This window comes from Calypte anna, chromosome 3 (assembly GCF_003957555.1).
Source record: "Calypte anna isolate BGI_N300 chromosome 3, bCalAnn1_v1.p, whole genome shotgun sequence".
NCBI lineage: Eukaryota > Metazoa > Chordata > Aves > Apodiformes > Trochilidae > Calypte > Calypte anna.
In genome coordinates this window covers 89,237,761-89,260,991 of record NC_044246.1, presented here as the reverse complement: position 1 = coordinate 89,260,991, position 23,231 = coordinate 89,237,761, and the positions used below count along the sequence as shown (strand labels likewise).

General features: G+C 36.1%; 1 protein-coding gene across 1 annotated transcript in view; it reads right to left on the bottom strand.

Moving 5' to 3' along the window:
* The window catches only part of EYS (eyes shut homolog), a 709,634-nt gene that overhangs the window by 189,367 nt on the left and 497,036 nt on the right, over positions 1-23,231 (bottom strand). The window contains exon 34 of the mRNA XM_030447573.1: positions 19,508-19,620. Within this exon, the coding sequence (XP_030303433.1) occupies positions 19,508-19,620 (113 nt within the window). The remainder of the gene's footprint in view (positions 1-19,507; positions 19,621-23,231) is intronic.

Here is a 23,231-nt window from a genome sequence, read left to right as displayed (position 1 = left end):
TTAGGAAAATGAGTGACTGTTTATTTCTATTTACATGAATGGAATAACTATTTCCATTTATATGAAAAGAATTACAACAAAGAAAATGTTAGGCTTGCAACCATCCTTTACTCCTAAGGGAAATAACTAACAAAATATTCATATGGGCTATTCTGTTCAGAGCACCATTAAGAGTGCACCAACATGTGTGTTCTCTTCTAGTAGGGTAGCAGAGCAAATTAAACATGCTTAGTCACCTGCTGTTGAGATGATAATAACTGGTTAAAATAATTAAAATTTTAATTTTCTCCCCAAACATACACTACATGTTTGAGAAAGTCTGAACTAATACCAGGCTTCTAGAGAGAATCAGACATAACAGGAGAAATTAGGACATGAGTTTTCTGTTCCTCCTTTAAAAAAAAAAAAAAAAAAAAAAGGACAAAGCTAAATAAAACTCAGAGAAGAATTAGGACATAAACTAAGCTCTCACTACTAGATATTAGAAAGACTGTTTCTCTAATCATGGATAATCCTATAGATCACAAAATCTGTAACAGATAATGAATGAGAGGGAAATCTGCCTGACTGGCAAAATACACATTCTTGTGTCCACTGGAAGCATTAACTTTCAGCTGTGGAAATTTCATATTCCCTTTCTGATGGGAAGCTACTGTTCATCTCCAAAATAGAAATACAGGAGTGTGATTCCAATGACATCTTAGGAGTGCAAGTGCTGTAGTCTCGCTTCGTTTTTTTGGTTGACATTCTAATCGGCAGAGAAGAAAGAAAGGAAGGCTCCTTGGCAGGCTGCTTTCTTTCTGGTTCATTTGCTAGTCTTCTGCAGGGTGTCAGCCTTCACAGTGCTGTTCTGGATGTTTTGCTTCTAGATGGTGCCTGACTGCTTACGTGCCAGCACAGTTTCCAGGCGCCCAGCAGCTCTCTGCCCGGCTGCAAAAGCAGAGAAGAATTTCCCTGGGCTGGTTGGTGGGCAGACTTCTGCAGCCATTCAAGCTGCTGCTGTGAATAAGCAATGGCCTTGGCTCAATGCAGTTTAACTAAAACATTTATTTGAATAAAGAGCCGGGAAGCGTTTGAAGTAATTAAGTAACTGAGGTGTTAGAAGCTTTGACAATGTGTAAAAAAAATAAATCAGGTGAAACTTGATTCACTGATACTACATAACAAGGCCAGAGTTTTCTGGGTTTTTTTATTTTCAATTTCCCAGCCTGTCACTGTGTCTCAGGTCAATATTGTAAACACAGATCTTCTAACTTGCTGCAAGCAGCAACAGATTGTTTTTAATCTTAAGATGAGGTCAAACAGCTGAGTTTTAAAGGCCTGTAACCTTGTGTTTCACGAATGAGTGCATGTACATTTGAAATACTTGTCTAAATATAAATGTTAGTGCAATCTGAAGTCTTGTTTATTTTATATTGCAATCTTTACCACTCAAGGAACTGTATGATCAGCTGAATGGCAGCAATATAGTGCTTAGGGATTGTGCTCAATGTTATGTTGTTAAACCAAAAGCACACATAGCCTAAGCAACTATGCTTTCAATACTTGATTCAAAAATAGTCTGAAACTGTTAGTGTGTAGAGTTAGAGGCACTACAGAATAAAGAGTGAATAAATCATCATCTGTGTGCTGACCAGGCAGTGCAGGGGCTCAGTGACCCTGGGGTGTTAACCTGGATGTCACTGGTTTAACCCCTGCACCAGGGCCAGCAACTGCACAGCTGGGACTGTTCAGCCTGTAGGAGCTCTATCTTCTCAATTTTTAAAAATATCTGAGGTGGAGGGGAGGGGAAAGATGAAGCCAGGCTCTTCCTTCATCTAGCCAGTGAAGGAACATGAGGCAAGGAACACTAACTGAAATACCCACAAATCCCCCCCATGTGTAAGGAAAACCTATGTTTTTTTTTCTTTTTCTCCAGAGGGGTGATCTATCTGTGTATCTGTATAATGGGCTTCAAACTGAGACCTACAAAAAGAGCAGACTTGTCCCCAACATAATTCATTATCAGGCTAATGGCAGCCATGTCTACAGATGCACTCTGACATTTTTCCTGGGGCAGGTTGATGAGACACGCAATGGCACGAGACTCCCAATGATACGATAACATCTCCACTGCCTATATCCTCTGGTACTTACACACTTAACATTTTATTACTGAAGTAATGGATTTAGCCTTATCTGATATGAGGGTGATAAGGATATTTGGGTTTTTAGCTTGTCAGTATAGTAATTTGTGCTGAGAAGCAACTGCTTTTACTTGCAATTTTCTTTAGCGCAGAAGCATGTACATGCCATTTTTCTCAGGTTCTGACAGAATATTATTTTAAGCAAATGTTTTATATTTTGGAGCCAAAAGAAAGACTTTTCAAGGGCATTAGCATGCATGGTAGAATATAATTTCAATATAGGATCATAGAATCATCAAGGTTGGGAAAGACCTCTAAGATCATCTAGTCCAACCACCAACTCTACAACCCCTGACCACCAAACCATCCACAGCAGCTCTCCATCTACCTGTCTTTTGAACACAATAGTTCAAACATAGTTCCCTTTTGAAACTGAAAACAACTACATTTCATAGAAACATCAGTTTAAACAAGAATTTAAAAACTGGTACCTAGCATGTAATTTGGCAAGAATGAACAAAGCCTATTACAGTGCTTATTTCACTGTTCACAAGCATGTCAAGAATACTTCAAATGGCATTTCACTGGTTTTAATGAATCCGCAGAACAGTATAGCTATGCACTTACCCTACATGAGAAAGCACTTAAATCACTCGACACAGCTATTTAAGAGGTTACCAGAGAGTGATTGTTTTTGTTCAGCAGTTTATATCTGCATCTTATTTCCTCACCCATCCCTATTTTTGTTTGATAAGGAATAATCAGGTGATTTTTCTAATAGAGATAAATTATATCGGACATATCTGTTTAAAAAATTCAATTCTCAATATGTATTTCAGGCTGTAAGCCCAGTTTCTCCCTCTTACTAGGCACTACATTTGGTAGCAGAACTCAGTGATACTGTAGTTGCAGCTTACCATTTAAAAATTCACAGTTGGTATAACATCATTTGCAACTGCTTTTGCACACACAGCATCTCATTTAATGGTGCAAACTCTTAGCAATGCAAATAGTATATTTCATACACAATGCAGCCAAGGATGTGAGAATGCAATTAACAGATACAAGGAAGTTTATGAAAGCTTGTTTTACAAATCCAAAGAAAACATCATAAACTCCAGGATGCATAGAAGTGCCAGATATGGGAAGAACCATAGAGAGGTGAAAAGAGGTGAAAGAAGACAGAGGAAAAGGAAATATATGGACTAAGAGTTATACTCCTGTTCTGTTTGCTTGAAAGCATGTAATTTCCATAGACTTTGCAATAGATAAATAAGCTACTGTGACACAGAATTTGCAGTAGCAATACTTTACATTGAAAGCACGATAGCAAAAGCTTTCCTAAACAAGACATCAAAGCATGTCTTCTGTAGAAGAATCCTTCTTAGGTGATATTAAAAAAAAAAAGAAACCAAAACCCTCTTAGTCTCTATATTTAGAACATGAAAAATCATGGTTTTGCTAGAACTGAATTTCTGTACCAAATCCAGTCATCCTTTAATATGGCTTACTTGCAGAAGTAAGGCATCATTGAATCTCTCAGTTGTTCACACTGATACTACTTTGGGTTTGTTTTTCTGTCTCATAGCCTTCCCCATCCTTCCTTTTAAACCTCTCAATTTTCCATCATCCAAACATTAAACTCAAAAAGGGAGAGCAGCAAAACTACTTGAAACTACTGAGCAGTGAGTGGACCAATGTGCAGATCATATTTAAGTTTAAGTTTTAGTTTAAGTTTAGTCACAGTCAGAAAACGTCTGGCCAGTTTCATCTTAGCTGCTGTTCAGGAAAATAGCACTTGAAAGAACTGACTAGTTCCTCTTTTTTGTGGACTTAGGCAACTATTTAGTTTCTTGAAACTACTGTTTTTGAATGGGAAAATATACTTTCATTCCCTCTTTGAAACTTCTTTCAGGAGATCAGAAGTATTATTTTTTTTTCTTAACATGCCACTGTACTTGTCTTTCTGAAAAGCCTTAACAGAATAACCAATCTGTTCTAGTCTGAAGTGGCTGTGTAAATTGTACTAGGTAAACTCAGTTCCTGTAATAGAGATGCTTTGACAGCTATCTAAAATATCACAGTTCCAGAATGGAGTCACTGCTGTTTATCAAAGTTTGCGTCCAGCTTCGAGGGCTAAAGACATTCTTCCACCTCTGTGATGCCATCCATAATTCAGACTCCAAAATGCAAGATCTGCCCATGGCATATTATTGCACAGTGTGTCTGTGGGGGATAGAGGAAAATCACTTCTAGATCCTGAATATGCAATTGATTTCCAAAGTAATAATCCACCTCAGAAAAGATTTCTGCACTGTACTTCGCAGGACTATAGTAGCCAAAGCTTTGGCCTTTTCTCACAGTGAAGATTCCCAACACAGCTAAAGCCCCACCTTGTCAAGAGAGAAAATTAAATGCTTCAAGAGGTGTTTTAATAAAAACAAGTGATACAGAGGAAAAAATCTAAGTGCATTCTCATGTGAATAATATAACCCAAGGGATGAAGAACCATATGCAAACACTTTTCCTTTCTCCACACAACCCAATTAATGCTTGCTTCATCAGAACAGAACAGACCAAGGGACTGGGTTTGGGAAATTCCTACAACACTTCCAGTAGCAGACTGGAAAGTTTATAATTTCATCAAGATGAGGACAGAGCTGAAGTATCTGGTGAACCAGATCAGTGTTTTGACCATTTGTCTGAGAAACAAAAAGGGTAGGCAGGAATGTAGCACGATTTGATTTGTCTTGTATATTCTCAACTCAATTTCTTTTGGTTGTGCCTAGTAGGTCTTCCATCTGTGATATACACTTTTATAGGATGAGTAAAGGACCCTAGCAAAGCTCTTCTAGAGATGTGTGGAAAAACACACTTTACCATGCTGGAACATCGATGCACCCTGAATACATTATGGATAAAATGAAGTTTTGAGGGAATGTAGTCTTGATTTTAGGTACATCACATAAAAGCAGCTTAGGCATGTAAATAAGTTGCACAGACAGTCCTTAATATCTTTTGCATTTGTTTCCCCTGTGCTGAAAATAGTTCTTGCCTACGTAGTAGGAGAGGCCTACACTGCTTTGTAAATATTAAGCAAGATTGCTGAGTAGAATGAATTTTGCTATTCTAAGACTGTGACTGTAGAGAAATGGAAATATAAAAAAGCATTATGTATCATACAGTATTAAAATTAATATAAGAACTGGCCAGGAAGCAAGATGAGACATGTAGAAATCATTAGTACAGAATGAGTTAAAAATGCAGAGTACTCTTATTTATTATCTAATCTTTTTTCTAGACTTAATTTCTAATTATATCTTAATGCTGGAGAAAAGCTGGCATGCATAAACACAAACATCATGTATTCATCAGTAATCTGGCATTTAATTAAAATATTATTGCATTCTCATTGAGTGCATAAGATAGAATGTTGTAATTATGACAGGTCAAAAAGATTCCTGTGATAGCAACAGATGGAGCAAAAAAATATACTACTGAATATTTCCTAAATAATATTTTACAAGATAACAAATAAGGAACTAAAATAATAGGCTTGTATGTACAATTCTTCTATGAGGAAAAAATTATTTTATAATCAGTGAAGTACATTTCACAGATGTCCATACATTTTACAGCGGTCCATAATGGATCTGAATATTTGGGATCACTGAAGAACCAAAAATATTAGTTTTTGCCCTTCTTGACTATCTCTCACACCCCTTCATGCCCTCACTCCACCCTATGCACTGTTACAGTCACTAGGTCTCCACTTCCCAACAGGGAGGTTACAGGTGGTCTGGGAAACTCAGGCAGAAAGTCATGTTGATTCACCTTTGAGTCACTTCTTGTAGTAACTGGTCTTGATTGTTACCTCACATGGTCCCTGTGCATCATCTGGTATTCATCTCCACGTATCCTTCTCATCTACAGTACCTTCCTCCAATTCCAGGATGTTTCCTCTATCTAGGATATTCACTTCTCAGCTTCTGCTTGAGAATTCAAATGTTCAGTTTTGGATATTTGTGTGCATGTTTCTATGTGCAACTTCTTCTGCCTGCTATTGTTCACAATTTAATATTTTGTTTTCCCCTAAAGCAGCATCATATTTTAAAGTGTCCTAGTGTAATAGCCAGTGCTGGTAAGTGTCTTTTTCTTCTTTCTGTTAATATCATGAAATGACTGTAAAAGAACACTAAGCAATTCTATGTTCTTATTATTAGTATTTTCCTAAAGGAAAGTTGTTGATTGGCAGAGTACAAATAATTTTCTTTCATGCAGCTGGAAAACCATCTGAATTTTAGCCATAACTTGTATTCGTAGTGAGCAGTCTCACTTTACTTGAGAGGGAACAAATAATGTAGCAATTACAATTGTGGCAGCAGCAAGAACAATCAATACAATTAATATATTCAATACTTAGGACCTGGTGCTCAATCTCTTTTCAGTTCCAAATTCTTTAAGACATCCAAATGCCACCAAAACCAGCCTTTTCCCTCCTAAATATTTGAAGAAATTTCATCAGCCAATAAAACTCTTACAACAGAACTCACTTCATCAAACACTCTCTGTCCAAGAGTTTGGAAACCTGAGTTCTCTCTGTAGATGGTATACATACAGTGACAGGCATCTTCAGTTCATGCCATTTTAAGATAGGTACCCACCTTTTTCCATTGACTACAGATGGAACTGAAGAAATTACCTCTTACCAGTGAGGACAAATTCCTAGTTCTACTCACTACGTCACACTTCAAATCATGCACATTTTGATTATATAACTGAAAACCATAACAAACCACTTTTAGGTATTCAAAACGTTTGCTAAAAGTATTCCCTCTGAATCACATACCTTTAAAGCAAGGACAGAGATTACTTTATCCTATAACACCCCACAGTTGTAGCTTTAAATATTTATGCAGTTAAAGCTTGCAGTGAAGAGACCAATATGACTTTAACATTAGCAAGAGAATGTTACTCTGGTTTAGCAAAATCTTCAAACATGGAAAGAGTAACAGGCAGAAGTACCAAGACTGAGAAGTTTTATTATTAATGTGAACAACTGGATAAAAAACATAGCAGTTCACCAAAAAGGAATAAAGAAACTCCACATGCCTTATCAATCTATTTCTGTCTTTCCTTTCAACTTGCAGACCAATACTCAAAACTGTCTGCAGAGGAATAAAGATAAACCCAAGAACAACATGTTACTGCACTGCACTGAGCTATTCAGTAGACTAAGAATAATTAAGGACCTGCCTTTTCTTGACCTGGATTACAAAACAGAGAAATGCTAAAAATGGATTATTTGTACCCTCTCATCTCCTTATCAGCCCAAAGGTTGTGATTTTGGAACATCATATGCAGGCAGAGTACATATAAAACTAAAAGTATTATATTGAAATTTTCAGGTGGTAAACCTGGGTAACATTTAAATAAGTTGATATTTTTGCATCTATTGATCCAAATGCTTTCAGTTACCTTAGACACTACCTAGACTGAAATGCTATGTCATTGAAGGTTTAAAGACCTGATTGTGATTTGGGCCCAAGCAATACCAGTTGCCAGAAGTCACTGATCTTTCCAACTACAAAACAAGTTTCAAGGCCAGAGACACAGAGAAACCAGAGGTGAAACTGGGAGAATATTCTCAATGGTAGAGCAAATACTACTCATTGTTAACTTCAGATTGCACTATATTTTTCTGCCATTCTTCAGCAACTTTAAGTCATGAAGGGCACCTGTATTTAAAGCATTGATATTAGCAATTTAACAGGGCCATTCTCTCAAAGCCAGTCACACTGAAAAATGATTATCAGCTAAATTTCCATCATCATATCAAAACCCCAAGCTTTTTATGAAAGCTAAATCCACATTTTTCAGTAAAAAGTTCCTTCTATTAGTCAGATTTGACAAAAACTTAGCAAAGTTTTACCAACAATGCTTATTGTAAAAAAAATCCCTAATCTTACTTACAGCTAGAACCATCTTGCCACTGATGAACTCTGAACTCTGGCAAATTTCTTTCATATAGTTTAATCAGTCAAGAATATTTTATATCTTGTGGTTTATTATATGGATTTTATAATTGGTAAATGCTTCAAGCCAGCTATTGATGTCACACTTGTGTTTATAGTGCCCAGAAACTGAAGAGAGCTAATCACTTCCCTTCATTTTCATACAATACTTACTCAATTTTGTAACATCAGTTGCAAATGTCAGGCAATTAGTGCTAAGAAATTACTGCATTTTCAATTGCCTAATGTCATTTGGCCTTCAGCCTTGCTCCTTACTGATATAAAAATATCATATTACATCTTGTAGTTTCAGTAAGGTATCTTTTTGAGCTAAGAAATACCAACTCACAATTGCCAAGTTGGACCTTGTATGAATACCAGCAGTGTAGCGCCTACATCTACCTCTTAATTTTAAAGTGGATGAAGAGGGGAAAATAGGGAAATCTGTCTTGAGAAAGCTGCTCTTTTTACATCATTGAGATAGCCGCTTTTTAGTTAATAAATTTGTGATCATGTCCTCTTTTTGACACTGCAATTTAAATGTCTCAAGGGTTTATGAGCTGAAATTCTCCCTTATTGTTATATCATATGTGTGATCATGAGTGAATTTCCAAAAATAGAGAAGAATACTTCAGTTTTTCAAACAAAACAGTGATTTCTGTATACTCTGACTCTTCTACACATTACAGAATTTGTTCTTCCAATAGCAAGGATTTCATTTCGTAACTTAATTTTAAAGTTAACACATCCATTCTGAATTGCTTCTGCTTCTCCTCTTCATATACCAGTTTTTTTGAAGAAAAAAAAAAAGCACATTTTTTTAAATTCTCACAAATATATCAAAATCTGTCTTGACTTTTAGGTTAAATTTCTGAAGCATTTTCTTTCTACCTAAGAGCTGTGATTTCAGTTTCAGAGGAAGCAGAAAAACTGAAAGGATATAACAAGACTTAAAGCTGTTCTTTCTTCTGAATAGTTACTTCAACAAAGATCAATAGCATATTTTTAAAATGTTATACTAATAATTCAAGGCTGCAGGGGGCACTGGTGCACTGTAAATCTACAGGACTGCAGAGCAAGTGTCAGACAGGATATGATTAAACAGTGCTGCAGGTTACAGATACAGAAAAAACACATAAACTATTTATAATCAATTTAAGCTTTGAGAAATTAGGTAACTGTAAAATATTTATATGAATTTTGGAGAGGAATTAATGTTTCCTTTACTGGTAAATATATTTGTTTTCTGCTGCAATCAAGTAGTTGTAAGGATAAGATGTTTTTTTCAACTTTATAATCAAGGTCCTTTGAAGGATGATACATCTTTCTAATATTGCATTACTTACTATTATAGCCTTAAATAAACAATCCTCCTTCCCTGTAGAAAATAAACTTTTGCTTAGCATCTCCCCAAAGAAGGTCATTTGTTAGATGTTGATAGTAACTTGTTTATATATTAATCAGCCAATACAGATACTATCTGATTCACAGAGCCACTTAATTAAGAATGTATTACAGTAAGAAAGAATTATACATTTTAACAAATAATTTTATGCTTTATCAGCTTATTCAGTATTTTCTATTTTAGAAGCTAAGAATGATGACATCTAAGATGCAGACCTTTCCTGGAAATAAGATTGTATGACAATTTATCACTCAGCAACATATGGCAGACATACAACTATGCCTGCATCATCAATTTTGCATTAAGTACTACTTATTTATTCTTTAATTATTTTGCACACATTAATTATTATTTTTTTTAATGAACCTTACATCAGAGTTTTGCCTCTTCTGTTTAAATCAGATCTTCATACTTCCTGCAGTTACAACTGTATTAAGCTTAATAAGTTTTGGTTGTTTAGAGAATCCTTTCTACAAAGACATAATCTAATTTTAACACATCAATGTATGAAGAAGCCACCACTTCAATTGGTAGCTTGTACCAAATATTATCATAATTTCTGTTACAGCTTTTTCTTTTCATTACCAGTTCAGATGTTCTAGTTACAGGTTTCAGCCATTGCCTCTAATATGCTGGTCTCTGCTGACTTAAAGAAACCTCCTCCATGTGCATGTCTCCTCATTAAATATATGTGCTATCTTCATATACACTAAAAACATCTCATAGTTTAGAAAAAAAACCCAACAGAGACCTAATTACTAAAGTATCTTTAGGCATACCTTTTTTTTAAAAAAAAGTATTTGAGGGTTTAAAAATTATACTTTTCATCTTTTGTACTTTTTAGGTACTGCTCCAGCAAGTACCATTACACAATGAAATACACTACAACCAACATCACAATCAATAGTTCACACAGAAATGAAATTGTCTCCCTACTTGCTTGTTCAGACACACAGAAATCACATTTATCATTTTGTTCCAGAAGCTTACATTGAGTTGCTTGTCTGCACTAACTAAAAATAAGTCTTTTGGACATTGTTCTTTGGGGTTCAGCCTATTTAAAAAAGAACTTAAAATATGAAGTTTTGAAAACAATTTCAAATATGTTACTAAATATTTCCTTTTTATTTAAGCTTTCCTTTTCTGATAATAATTAAATCTGCAATGTTTTGAGCGTTTTAAGAGGAAATTTTTTGTAAACACTTTCTATGTTATTGCATATTAATATATAAAAATTTTTGTATAGGTTCACAATACATATCACTACATTGGACGTCTTTTAGATATCAAAAGTATAAGGGCCCTCTTTTAAAAAATCCTGTTTTAAAACTTGGATTCCTTAATAATTTTTAGATCTGAAATGTTCAGTTGTCATTTGAAGTGCTCAGCAAAAGAGTACTCCAAGCCATCTTTTTAATTGTACGAAATGTTCAAAATCTTTTTCAAAAAGTCAAATACTATTTATGATGGATTTTATTTTTTATAAAAACAAAAAAGGTGTTGTAATATTGTTGACTGCTTCACTTCTAGCTTTGTTAAATTAGATTTTTTACAAATCCACAATACTTGGTAAATCATGAAGTCCTATGGTCTATTCCCTGGCACAATGTGGGATGCCAGCAGTGATCTGCTAGACAGAATAAAACTGAACTTCCAAACTTTTCTCTTCACATTCTGGCTGTTAGTGGTTGAAAGCAACTCCTGTGTCTTCCTATTACCTCTCTATCAAATTCAGAACTAAATCTCAGAAATTACAAAAGTCAAAGAGAAAGTGTTATACTGATTCAAGCTTCCTGTAGGCAAATTACTCCTTTCAGTATGATGCATCCTTATTCTGTCAAATATGCCTCTCTTCACAAGATGCCACAGTATAACAACAAGAGCAACTGCATCTCCACTGCAAGGCACTCGCTGCACCTAACTTGGAAGTTTTGGAAACCTGCTCCAAAGTTTAATTATTTGTCAGTATATAACAAAACATTTTTTTTCTTTATTTCTAGATTTCTGTAACTGGACAAACATCAAATGCTAGCACTAAAGTTAAGTGTGACTGCAGTCCAACAAGGAACTCCTGAAAGATTTCTTTTACTTCTCAATTTAGTTTTTAGACAGTTCCTCCTGGTATATACCTAGCTCATAATAAATTTAAGACTGATTATATAGGAAAATATTCTTAAAGCAGAATTCTGTCAAACCATCCATGCACCCATCCACAAATTTTAGAAAAGAAGAAAAAGATAGAGAAAAAATATTTTTTCTATTCTGAGACAGTAGAAGAGGGTTTTATTACTCACATACCTGTCTGGCTAGAAGCCCAAGAGATTATTTCAGGAAACTACTGAACTTGTGTCACTAAGATAATTTTTCTTAAGCATTAAGGTGAAATTTCCAGAGAGTTTTACAATGGCTATGACAAATCAATGCTCTGAAAAATACATGCAGTGAAGTTTTAGGAACTTTAAAAAATGGCTTTTGATTTAGATTGTATTCTATGAATCTGCCTCAGCTTTGTAGGAAAGTTGTGATGTTCCTGATGCAATCCTTTTTTTTGTTTGTTTTTTTTTATTTTTAAATTCTAACAAAGATCTTTTATTTTCAAGTTTTTAATACAATAATACTATTCTGTTTTCAGGATAAATTGTTCTGAAATCTGAAATGAAAAGTCTTTCTTATAAATCTTAAAAATATATTTTCTTAGAGCAACATAAAATGTACCATACAATCCATAGGTAAAAAAAGCTTAAAATATCTTGACAGCCTTCTAATTCTGCTCATTCTTGACACTGAAAAAACTCCAAGTACAGAGAATTCACTGTGCTGTCCTTTAGGCTGTAATGTCTTCTGGAATTTCTGAACTACCTCATAGTGGTCCATGGAGTCAGTCACATCCTTAACTCCTGTCTCCTAACTAAGCACTTGTGATGTTCTACTGACCAGACACCTGGTAGTCAATCCCTCTCATAGCCATGTTTTAAGAAATAGATACAGTGACTTTATACACAAATCACAGTTCCATGTGGAGCTTTGAATCTACCTTAAAGCAAAAAGGCCGTAGTAGACACAGTTTTTGGTTGTTTTGGGTTTTTTTGTAATGTAACTCTTTAGCACATACTTCTCCTTTCTAAAGTATTTGTGTAACATTCAGTTCTATACTACGAGTGTTCTGACTAACGGTCAGTACTTTATTTTACTGATGTATAAAGGCATCAGTTTAAATGCAATGGTGGCTAATTATTTGGGGTGAAAGAAGATATTTAAATTCCAATTATAAATTCCAATTATAAATTTCTATGTATATTATAAATATACATAGAGTAAGAATCACCAGTAACTGGAGATACTCAATATAACTGCACTAAAATAATATACAAAGATGCCATGAGTGCCAACCAGCATTTCTCCAGCACCATCTTACTTCACACTTTCTTTAGCACATGAAACAAACATGTTATAAAATAATGAAGCACATATAGCAGTAGTGGAGACAATTTAATGTACAAGCATGAGTCTTAGTCATTACAAAACTTCCTTTCTGTACAACTCTGCCAGATGGTTTTCCAAAATATGTAACTGAGCTATTATTTATTTGAGGCACACTGCCTTAGAAGTATGCACTGGCATGTGTACATTGACATACACACTTGCAAATGCCTCCTTGGTAAAAGAAGACTGAAACCATGCATGGTATCCTTTAAGTCTTATTATCTCCCATGCAGGTACCTAAGAATTTCAGCAGAAATCAAGATCTCATTATATCTGCTCAATACAGACACACTCACAGACAGTAACTGTCACTGAATTCTGTTGATAGAATTAAGAAACAATCCTCTCGGTATAATGCATACACATAAAGTGACAGAGGGGCTAGTAAGTCAAGAAATACATCACAAAAACCCTATCATTAATCTTGTAGAAGGAGTGAGTTGCCCCAGGAAAGATGGATGCTAGTTTTGTAGTATCCTGGAAAGAGGGAACATCTTCCAGAAAAAGGGAGAGAAATGTAATATTAACAAATATTATCACACATTATCTCACCTGCATATATTTGACACAGGGATTTATCTAATATCCATCACAAACAATTTCCACAGGATACTTCAAAAGATTGATCTAAAGGCTTACACAACAATTTACAGTGATTTTGAAGATTTGTAACAGTAGAAAAGATTAGATCTGTCACTTTGCTTTTATATTCTTTTTCAACATTGAAGTCTGTATCACTGAAAAGTCATCATCTGAACAGGAATGCCAAAGCAGGAAGAAAAATACCCAGAATTCATGTACACACTCAGAACAGAAAGGAAATTTCACAGGACAGAAAAACTCACAAAGAAAACACTGCAAACAAATGTTGCAAAAGATGAGGGAAATCGAGAAGGGCAAATCAAGCAATGAGGATGAAAGTATACAAAAGCAGCTCAGGCACTGGAAAAGGAGGAAGGAGTGATTAGAAATACACAGAAAAGATTATCAGCCAGCAAAAGCAATATATGAGAGAGAAAAAAGTGACAAAATAAATGTATAAAGAACGAATGTTGTCACAGTCTTTGTTTAAAATGCACAGAATTGCAAGGAGGATAACACAAAGCATACATGTGGTGAACATGAATGACAATTCTGAACATTTATTTTCAATTCTGTATTTCAGAATATTTAGCCCAATCTCTATGTTAATCACAGAAAACCTGTGAATAAATATAACTAAGAATTGTCAGTATTGTTTATTTATTTCCTTCAACATCTTTGAGTAGAACTTTATACTATCTATGCTGAGATGTAAGAGTGTAACTTAAAGACTAAATGATCTCTTTTTCACGTATGACAGTAGCTCAATGTTTCTCATCATATCTTGCATTTATTCATAAACTAAGATGTAAAGATGCAGAAGACCCTATGCTTGGAATTATATGATTTCCCCTTCTGGTTTAAGTCAACTTGTACATTTGATTGAATTTATATTCATTAAAACATTAAGTTTTCAGCTCAGGGAGATTCATATGAAGAAACTCTAATCTTACACGAGTCCTGCATGGACTTTTACAATGAACTCATACAGTATGCACCACCAGATACCTCTGGTGGTAAACACCTCAGGTGCCTGGTGTCAGATGCTTTGAGTTTTGATGTTTTATACAATTACTGAAGAGCAGTAAGTTCTACAGAGAAAGAGGTATGCTGAGAAACTGCACAGGAAACTAAACTTCACCAGGTTGTAAGGGGTTTGGTTGGGATGCTCCTAAAATTATCACCAAAAAATACAGAATGGAAAACGAAGTACTCACACATAATGAAGTGAATTTAGAGCTTGTTGAAAATTGGATAAGCAAGGTGAAAGTGGAACTGAGGGCTTACTGAAAACATGCAGAGATCTCCAAAACGCATTGCATAGCTCCTGAGAAAATTACCATGCATTAGGAAACTCATCAGTTCTCGTGATGAAATGGAATTTGAGTAATGCACATTCAAGAGCCTCTTTTTCAAAATGCAAATAGCTATCAAGCTCTTTGCTGAAATGAAGCTCAGATTCAGCCTGGAAAAAACATCTTGTGATAATACATCAGCAAAATAAAATCTTTTAAAAAATTAACTGAAAATCTGTCCAATGGGCAGTAATGAAAAGCGCAGCTTATTAGATCCTGTCTGTGAGTGCAGATTAGCCTTGAAGATTTGCATTTAGTAGTAAGACTTTAGGAAACCAGCAAACAGTATTCTGTGTATTCCCACTAAGGATCTTAAAAATATCACAACAAATCATGGCTTGGATAGATGTATATGCATATGCATGCACATAGGCATACGTAGATGTATACATATATGTATGTATTTTATGTGTGTGTGTGTGTGTGTGTGTGTGTTCAGGACCTTTGAAACTACTACAGGCAGTAAACTCTAAGAGGCAAACAAAATGGATCAAACTCTCAGACACTAAAACAGAAGTGAGCAGCAGTAAGCATCAGCTTTTAATACTGGGACACAAAGCTTGATTTATATCTGTCATCTGACCACTTCCTGGAAGTGATAGACATTTTCCCCACAAATCCATTCCAGTGAAATTTTCTGAAATATTTACAGGAGCTTTATGTCACATTTAAACCTTACAAGTATCTTACTTGCTTCAGAAGGAGGGAAAAAAAAATTATTTCTTAATAGATCTGTTATTACAAATTGTCTCTTTTACTTACGTTGGCCACTACATGATCAATTTCCAAATTGCTTATATATCCATAGCTCTGAGTCAGGAATAGTTTAAACAGAATCTTAGCATAAACCTTGACAAGATTTAGATGAGTATAGAGTCCAGAGTAATTCTAGGAAACTACATATTGGAGGCTGACCTTTACTAATTAATACAATTGCGTTATAACCCTTCCTGAAAGCAAAAAAATCTGCATAGCTCAGAGGACTTCTGTGCCTGAAAATCTGGTCTCAGAGTCAACTTAAATTCATTCTCCCACCCATAACATTACTCTACCATTTCCTATTCCACTTTGGTTGCATCTTATGTCAGGAAGCCCTGATAAGCCCTCAGTGGAACACATCCCTCCTAGCTGTTCTCTCCTCCCTGTGGTATCATGTATTATAGTGCATCTATGAACTCTGGGCTTTAACAGTGATGCATGTGATTAGCAGGATGATCTGAGCCGTGACCTTGCAGATTAACTGTGTTAAAGTCTCACGCTTGAAGCGCCTCAGTGCTTCTGAGTACACACAGAAATCCTGTATCTTTCAGAATGATCAGGATTATTGCAAGATTTAAGGTCTTTGATCTTAGCCAATTTATCAATCACCCTCTTGAATTTAAACAGAACTTAGCACCTGCTAACAAAATTACATGAAAGACAATTTCCATGCTGCTCCCAACCCTCATTTAGTACTGTGAAGGTGAAATACTCTTCATTTCTTTGCAGTGTATGTTACTTGCATTACAAAATATGAATTCTAAAGGAACAAACAGCGTTCTTGCCCCAAATATTCAGGGCAATTTAGACAGCAGATATTCAGATACATACAGTGAGATTACTGTTATGGCTTCATTTTTTACATTTCTTCATCCTCAAAATTTTTAAACAGTAACTTAATTACATTATTGTCTGAGATAAGAAATAAGAATATTTAATATCATACAAAATTCCCTGAAATAGTTGATGCCAATAGTTTTGAAAAGGTTAATGAACTGTATCTAAAATTTGTTTTTGAAAGCTCTCTATATTCCTTGCACATGTTAGCTCATCTTTTTGGTATTTTAAAATTCAAACAGATCCAGTTAAAAAAATAGCAGAACACATTTGAGTAAATTTCAAATCCATTAAAAATTCATAAGCTTAAAATTTACTCACAAGCCTAAACACTAAATAGTTTCCGCATGTCTCCTTTTGGCTGACCTGCACCACAATAATGAAGTAAACCATGCTGCTGGGGCACCAAGAAACAAAAACCCCATCAGGCTAAATGAATAAGACTAGAGTATGGCTAAATATGCAAATGGAGAGGCATTCAAAAGGATTAAAGTCTAAAAGCAGGTGATGAAAGGTGGAAAGTCAATTAAAGAAAAATTACAACAGCAAAACCAGAAATACTTTGTGTCAGTGGATGATAAATACAGGAAAAAAATACGTTGCTTTGTCTGTCACATTGTAGAGTGCTCTGTTACTGCCAGGCAGCTCTAATCATAGGGCTATTGCATCAACAGAATCATACAAATTCTGCTAATACAATGTAGGTACACCAGGCATTCTAGCACTCACCAGCTACTCATGTTTGCAACATATATAATATATTATTGGCCTGTTTAATCAGCTCTCCTCAAGCATTTTCTCCTTCCTTCTCAAAACAAACCCCTTTTCCGGAAGAAGCTTGTCTTGCAAAAAAAAGAATGGCAGCTGAATTTCCTGGATATTTTCTGGGAAGCAGAATTTATATGTAAAGATTGATGACAGTCAGGATGCATGTTAGTTATACCTAAAGTGAAGAGCAAAGGATGATGCAAGCTACCATGTGTGGGCAGATATGAAATTAATGTATCACAGTGCAGAGAATTAGAGAATGCTTGCCAGACCCTCCTGCACTCAACTTCTATGGGAAAACCATGACTCCAAGGGAAATTCAGACTAATTTCAATTCTGTTTCCCATCTTTTCTCGGACAGGAAGAGCTGTGATTTGGAACAGGATGGAGCCAGTTCTGTGTGGACTACATGGGGCTGGACAGTACCTGGCTCATCTACAGCATTCAGGAACAAGCAAAGAGGGAAAAGGAACATATTGTCCAAGAAAAATGCTTTTGCCATCCTTTTATCTATAAGATTATTTTCAACATTCATCTGTACAAAATATCATGTAATTTTACTAACCTAATCAGTTATGTATACCCACTAAGCAATTCTAAGAAGCAGTCCTAGACTGTAATTGCTGAGTTCTGATTCAAATAAACTAATCTTTACTATCTATATTATACTGTATTAGCCATATTTCTATGTAAATTCACTAAGAAGTACTGGAATCAATAAAAATTGCAATAAATTTTAGCCTATAATTCTATATAGTATAACAGATAATATAGCATTCTAAATAAAAGAAGGCTTTAAAGAATCCAAGATGAATTTGCTTATAAGCATTCTTCCAGTCTATCCAGGTTCTTGAATGTTATTAGTTCTTAAAAGAATTGTTATATAAACTACTCAATGGTTAATACTTGAATTAAAGGCATAAAGCAGCCTTTCACCTCCATGAATTTCTATTCCACACAGAGGTATACTTCCAAAGACAAGAGTATGTGCCCCATTTTGGAGGAGACCACAGTTCTGACAAGTTACAGAAAAGCAAAGTGGAGCCATCTCCTCTCTCAGAAGGATTTTTCATCATGGAGGCCAGAGTCCTGTATTGTGTGCAGGATTTACTACCAGAACATCTTCAAACAAAATGCCTTGGGAATTCAAAGGATGTAAAGGATTATTTTTGTCCTGTTTGGACAGGAGATGATGCTGAGCTGCTCTTCTAAATAAAAACAGTGGCAGGTCTTTGCAGGTGTAACAAGCTGAATATTCAGAATAAGTTTTACTGGCAAAACTTTGATGCCTGGGACTTGAGGCAGCTGGTTGATTAGATAATGGGTTTGATATTTATCCTCCTTTCATAACTCTGAGTATGATGTGTGTAAATTCACTCAGAGGCTAGAGGTAGAAGTGAGTGCAGAATCCAGTTCTCATGGATCCTTTAATTAATGAACTAGTCAGCCACCACTAGCTTTCTAAGACACTGTTTAAATAAGGACAGAACTTTAATTAACCTATTCTCCAAAAAAATAATGTAAAAAGGCTTACGCAAAATTCTCCAGGAATACAGGGAATTTGTCCTATGACTAAAATCATACTCAGTTATGAAAGACTTAATGGTGTGCAAATGCAATTCATCTCTATATTCTTTTGTTTTCCACTTTCCCATGTCCAGACATTTTCTACCTACACAACTGGCTCTGTATACCCTTTTATTTCCATCAATGCATGACCAACAGCAATGGGAATAAGCAAAAGTGAAATCAAGTGAGATTTTATAAATATTCAAAAGCATTTTCCACAATCTCATGTATAGTAAGCTTAGTAGCAATTCACTAACATTTTTTACAAGACTTATGGAAATCCCAAAACCATGAGTAGAAACAACCAGCACACCATCCCATCTCTCTCTGCTTGTTACAGATTATCTTGCTTAGTACAGCATGTTTCAGCATTCAGTGGGTGAAAACTTATTCTAAATAAGCTGTCAAGCTTAATTGAACTACTTGGCAAAAAACATCATATATAAAGAAAAGGCTTCAGACACATAAAAGAAAGCACAATATCCATCTAGATAATTTTTTTTTTCTGTAACCTTCATTGAAATTATCTAAAATAGTCATCCTATTTAAGGAAAAAAGCAAAATCAACACAGTTTCTTCCAATTTGAAAAGGCACAGAGGGTAGTTTACCTGCAATTTTCAACATTATTTCTTCCCACAGCGTTAGAGAAGTTGAAAGGTCCCACATTATTGATTTCTATGACTTGTATACAGCCAGTGAAATTGTAAACAGGTCCAGGTACCTACAAAGGAGAAAACACATAGTTCTTTTGCTTGTTGCCCTTGTGATCAGTTTTAAAAATAATTAAGTAAGGTACTTTAACCCTAATCTTGAAGAACTGCTCTGGTCTCCATTTTTTCTCTAATTAAATTCTATTTTTAAGATATGAATGTGAAAAGAAATCAAAGCAAGATACAGCTGAAAAGTCTACTTTTAAGTTTACTAATTCCCTGCTCAAGAGCTACTTACTACCATTAATCATGTTTCAAAGACGCCTAAGCATGTACTAAAAATGGGAATCACTGTAGAAGCAGTGAAAAAACACAGGAAAAGAAATTGTTATGCATATCTTGCTATCTAAACAATTAACACAGATACTATGTTGACAAGTGTTATGATATATGAACAAACTACACAAAATGTTGCAACAGAGTCCGTATGGACTGGAGTAGAGGACTCGGACAAGTTCCTGGTCAGACCAGATCACGTATACCTGTCCTTAGGGCCATGTAGCAGTAAGACTCCATAGTTCATATGATAAATTTCGTGTCAAAATAGAAAAAATGATCCGCTAGGGCTGTCTATGAAGATGAAAGCCAGTGACACATTTGAATGAGGACTTGGGGGACTACTTTGGAATAAAACACAGTAACAGCAGAAGAAGGTATAACCTGAGGAATTTAAGTGACTGCTAGTCATAAGCCCATAGGAGGAGCAGCAAGTCTTTGCTTGGTCCTTAACACTGCAGAAGAACCATTCCTAACACTGACCATGTAGTTAGATACCTGCAGGTTTAAATAACTGCAGAAACAAAAACCAAAAGGCATTGAGGTAATCATTTTGTACAGAAGCACTACATAAAAACAATGGGACTCTTTAAAAGGAATATCCCAAAGGGTAAAGCCTATGCACATGAATACTTAAAACAAGCTGTCAGAGATTCACATAAAACATAATTAAACTACTAGGAGATAAAAAAAAAAGGGACTACAGAGACCTTCAAAACCTGGATTGTTTAAATAGCAAGGTACAAAATGTTTATAAAGGCTAAAAGACATAATTTAAAAGTTGAAGTCCTGTCCAAATGAAGAAAATAGAAAGTTATATAAATGTTAGCAGTAAAACCTTAGCCAGGTAAAGAAAAATAAAAAGATCTTGAGGAATAATTTTCTAAAAGCATAATGGCAAGCATTAAACGCTTTTTAAAATCCAACAGGAGCAGTAAGACTGCCAGAAAGGCTGCAGGGCCAATAGACCATCAAAGTATAAAAGGAGTGTTCAAAGAGATAAGGCTCTAGCAGGAAATGTAAATAAACTCTCCAAATCAAAATTTAATGTAGAGGAGCTTTGGGAGGTTTTCATGCCAGAACCCCTTTTTGTTAGAGATATATCAGAGATCTGTCTCAAATTGAATTATTACTGGAAAATATTTTATAATGAATTAACAAAGTGAAGAGTAGCAGAAAAAAACAAACAAACAGAAAGATAAGTTTCTGTACTAAAAATTCTAAAGTAACTTGGTCACCTCTGGATAACAAGGCAAGCTTTCAATAAATGAAGGAAAAGGTTAAAATAGAAGCAGAAAAATCGGAGGCTTTCTCAATATAGAGACTCCCTACAAATTCCCTCAGCAATCTCCTCTGTGCATCTGTGCTCTCCAGCATATTCAGAAGTGGCTCAGTGTTTCCTACATTACTTAAGATAGCAAAAACAAAATCCTGAGAGAAGGATTTCAAAATATGCATAAATTATAAGTAAGAATGATACATATGAAAGTTTCTGAACAGAGAGTGACTATATAGATCAGCAATCTGCTCAGGAAAACCCACTATCAGGAAAAATTAGAAGAGTAGTGCACAAGTACAGTTTTCAGTTTTTCACAGTACAGGACCAAAAGAACAGGAAATTACATAAATCAGCATGAAGATGAAGGCAAGCTAAAAGGTGTATTTTTCATATGGCACAAAAAGAAGCTGTGAGATTCTGCCATAGGCTGTTGTGAATGGTGTAAGTCTAAACGGGGTAAAAAATAGTCAAATTGATGGAAGGAGATTTTTCCAAAGTAGCCTTTTCTTATCATTTAAGTCATAAAAAGTATCATGGCCTCTAGCCTGTACATTTGCCTTCTTCCTTACCAGACAGTATGACACATTTCATGTTGTGACACCTTCTTGCTCTGTCCAGAGCCCTGCAGTAAAACCACCTGCCCTTTCCTTTAAAGGGAAAAGACATTTTGAAAGACTGAAACTATTTAATAGATTTCTGATGTGCTGGATGAGGTAGATAAAATCTCTCACCTTCCTTCTCTGCCCTTTTCTCTGATTTTGATGTCGCTGTTTAGGCCCAGTGGGTACCAACCAGGTCTCCACTCACAACCTTCCCTGCCCCCAGTCTGGGACAGGGAGAAGAAAATCCACCCGAAGTCTCATCGATTGAGACAAGGTCAGGGAGGTTTTCACTCACAAGTGTAGGGAAAATGTTTTTCAAGGGCAAAACCAGACAGGTTCAACTTGAGGAGAAAATAATTAACTTAATCTATCAAGAGAAAGAGAAAACACAACTTAATACCTTCCCTTCTGCTCCTCTCTTCTTCCCGGGCCTGAATCCCTTCACTGCTGCCCCCTACTCAGGGCACAGGAGGGGGTTTAGGGTCAGTTCCCCACACGGTGTTTCTGCCCCTTTCCTTCTCAGATGGAGGACTCCTCACGTTCTTCCCCCACACCAATGCAGGGTCCCCCTCACGGGAGAGAGTCCTTCATGAACCTCTCTGGCATGAGTCTCTCTCACGAGTCGCAGTCCTTCAGGAACAGACTACTCCACCATGTTCCTCCATGGGCTGCAGGGGGACAGCTGCCATGTGACCATGGGCAGTGAGGAAATTTCTGCTTGGGCACCTACTGCCCCTCCTTCTTCACCTACCTTGGTGTCTTTGCTCTGGCATTGTTCTCCTCTCCTCTCCTCTCCTCTCCTCTCCTCTCCTCTCCTCTCCTCTCCTCTCCTCTCCTCTCCTCTCCTCTCCTCTCCTCTCCTCTCCTCTCCTCTCCTCTCCTCTCCTCTCCTCTCTTCTCCTCTCCTCTCCTCTCTTCTCCTCCTCTCTCCTCTCCTCCTCTCTCCTCTCTCCTCTCTCCTCTCCTCCTCTCTTGGAGGTCTTTTGTTTCATGTCACCTTTCTTGTATATGTTTTTCGCAGAGGAGCATCCAGCTTCCCATATCTTCTTGGCCTTGGCCAGAGGAAGGGCTGGAACTGTAACCTGGGGAGCTTCCAGCAGTTTCTCACAGGAGCCCCCCCTGTGCACACACATACACACACACACCCCCATCCAAAACACCACTGCACTGACCCAAGACACTTTTAAAAGAGTTCAATGGATATGATGACAAAAACATTCAGTGTTCCAGATGCACAATAACTGCTTCTGGGTTGCAAGGAAAATTTCCTTTCCACCATCCCTTCTACAAAATGGCTGAGACCATCTCCAAGCTTTACATAGGGACCTTGTTCCTCTCAGAACTGCCCCAGTTTACTTTCCTCTCGCAGGTTTTCTGACAGGGGCTGCCAAAAGCTTCTCCCAGCCTTGTGGAAAAGGAGAGCCCGCTCTCTCCCAGCAGAGCTGCACAAGCACAGCCATATCTG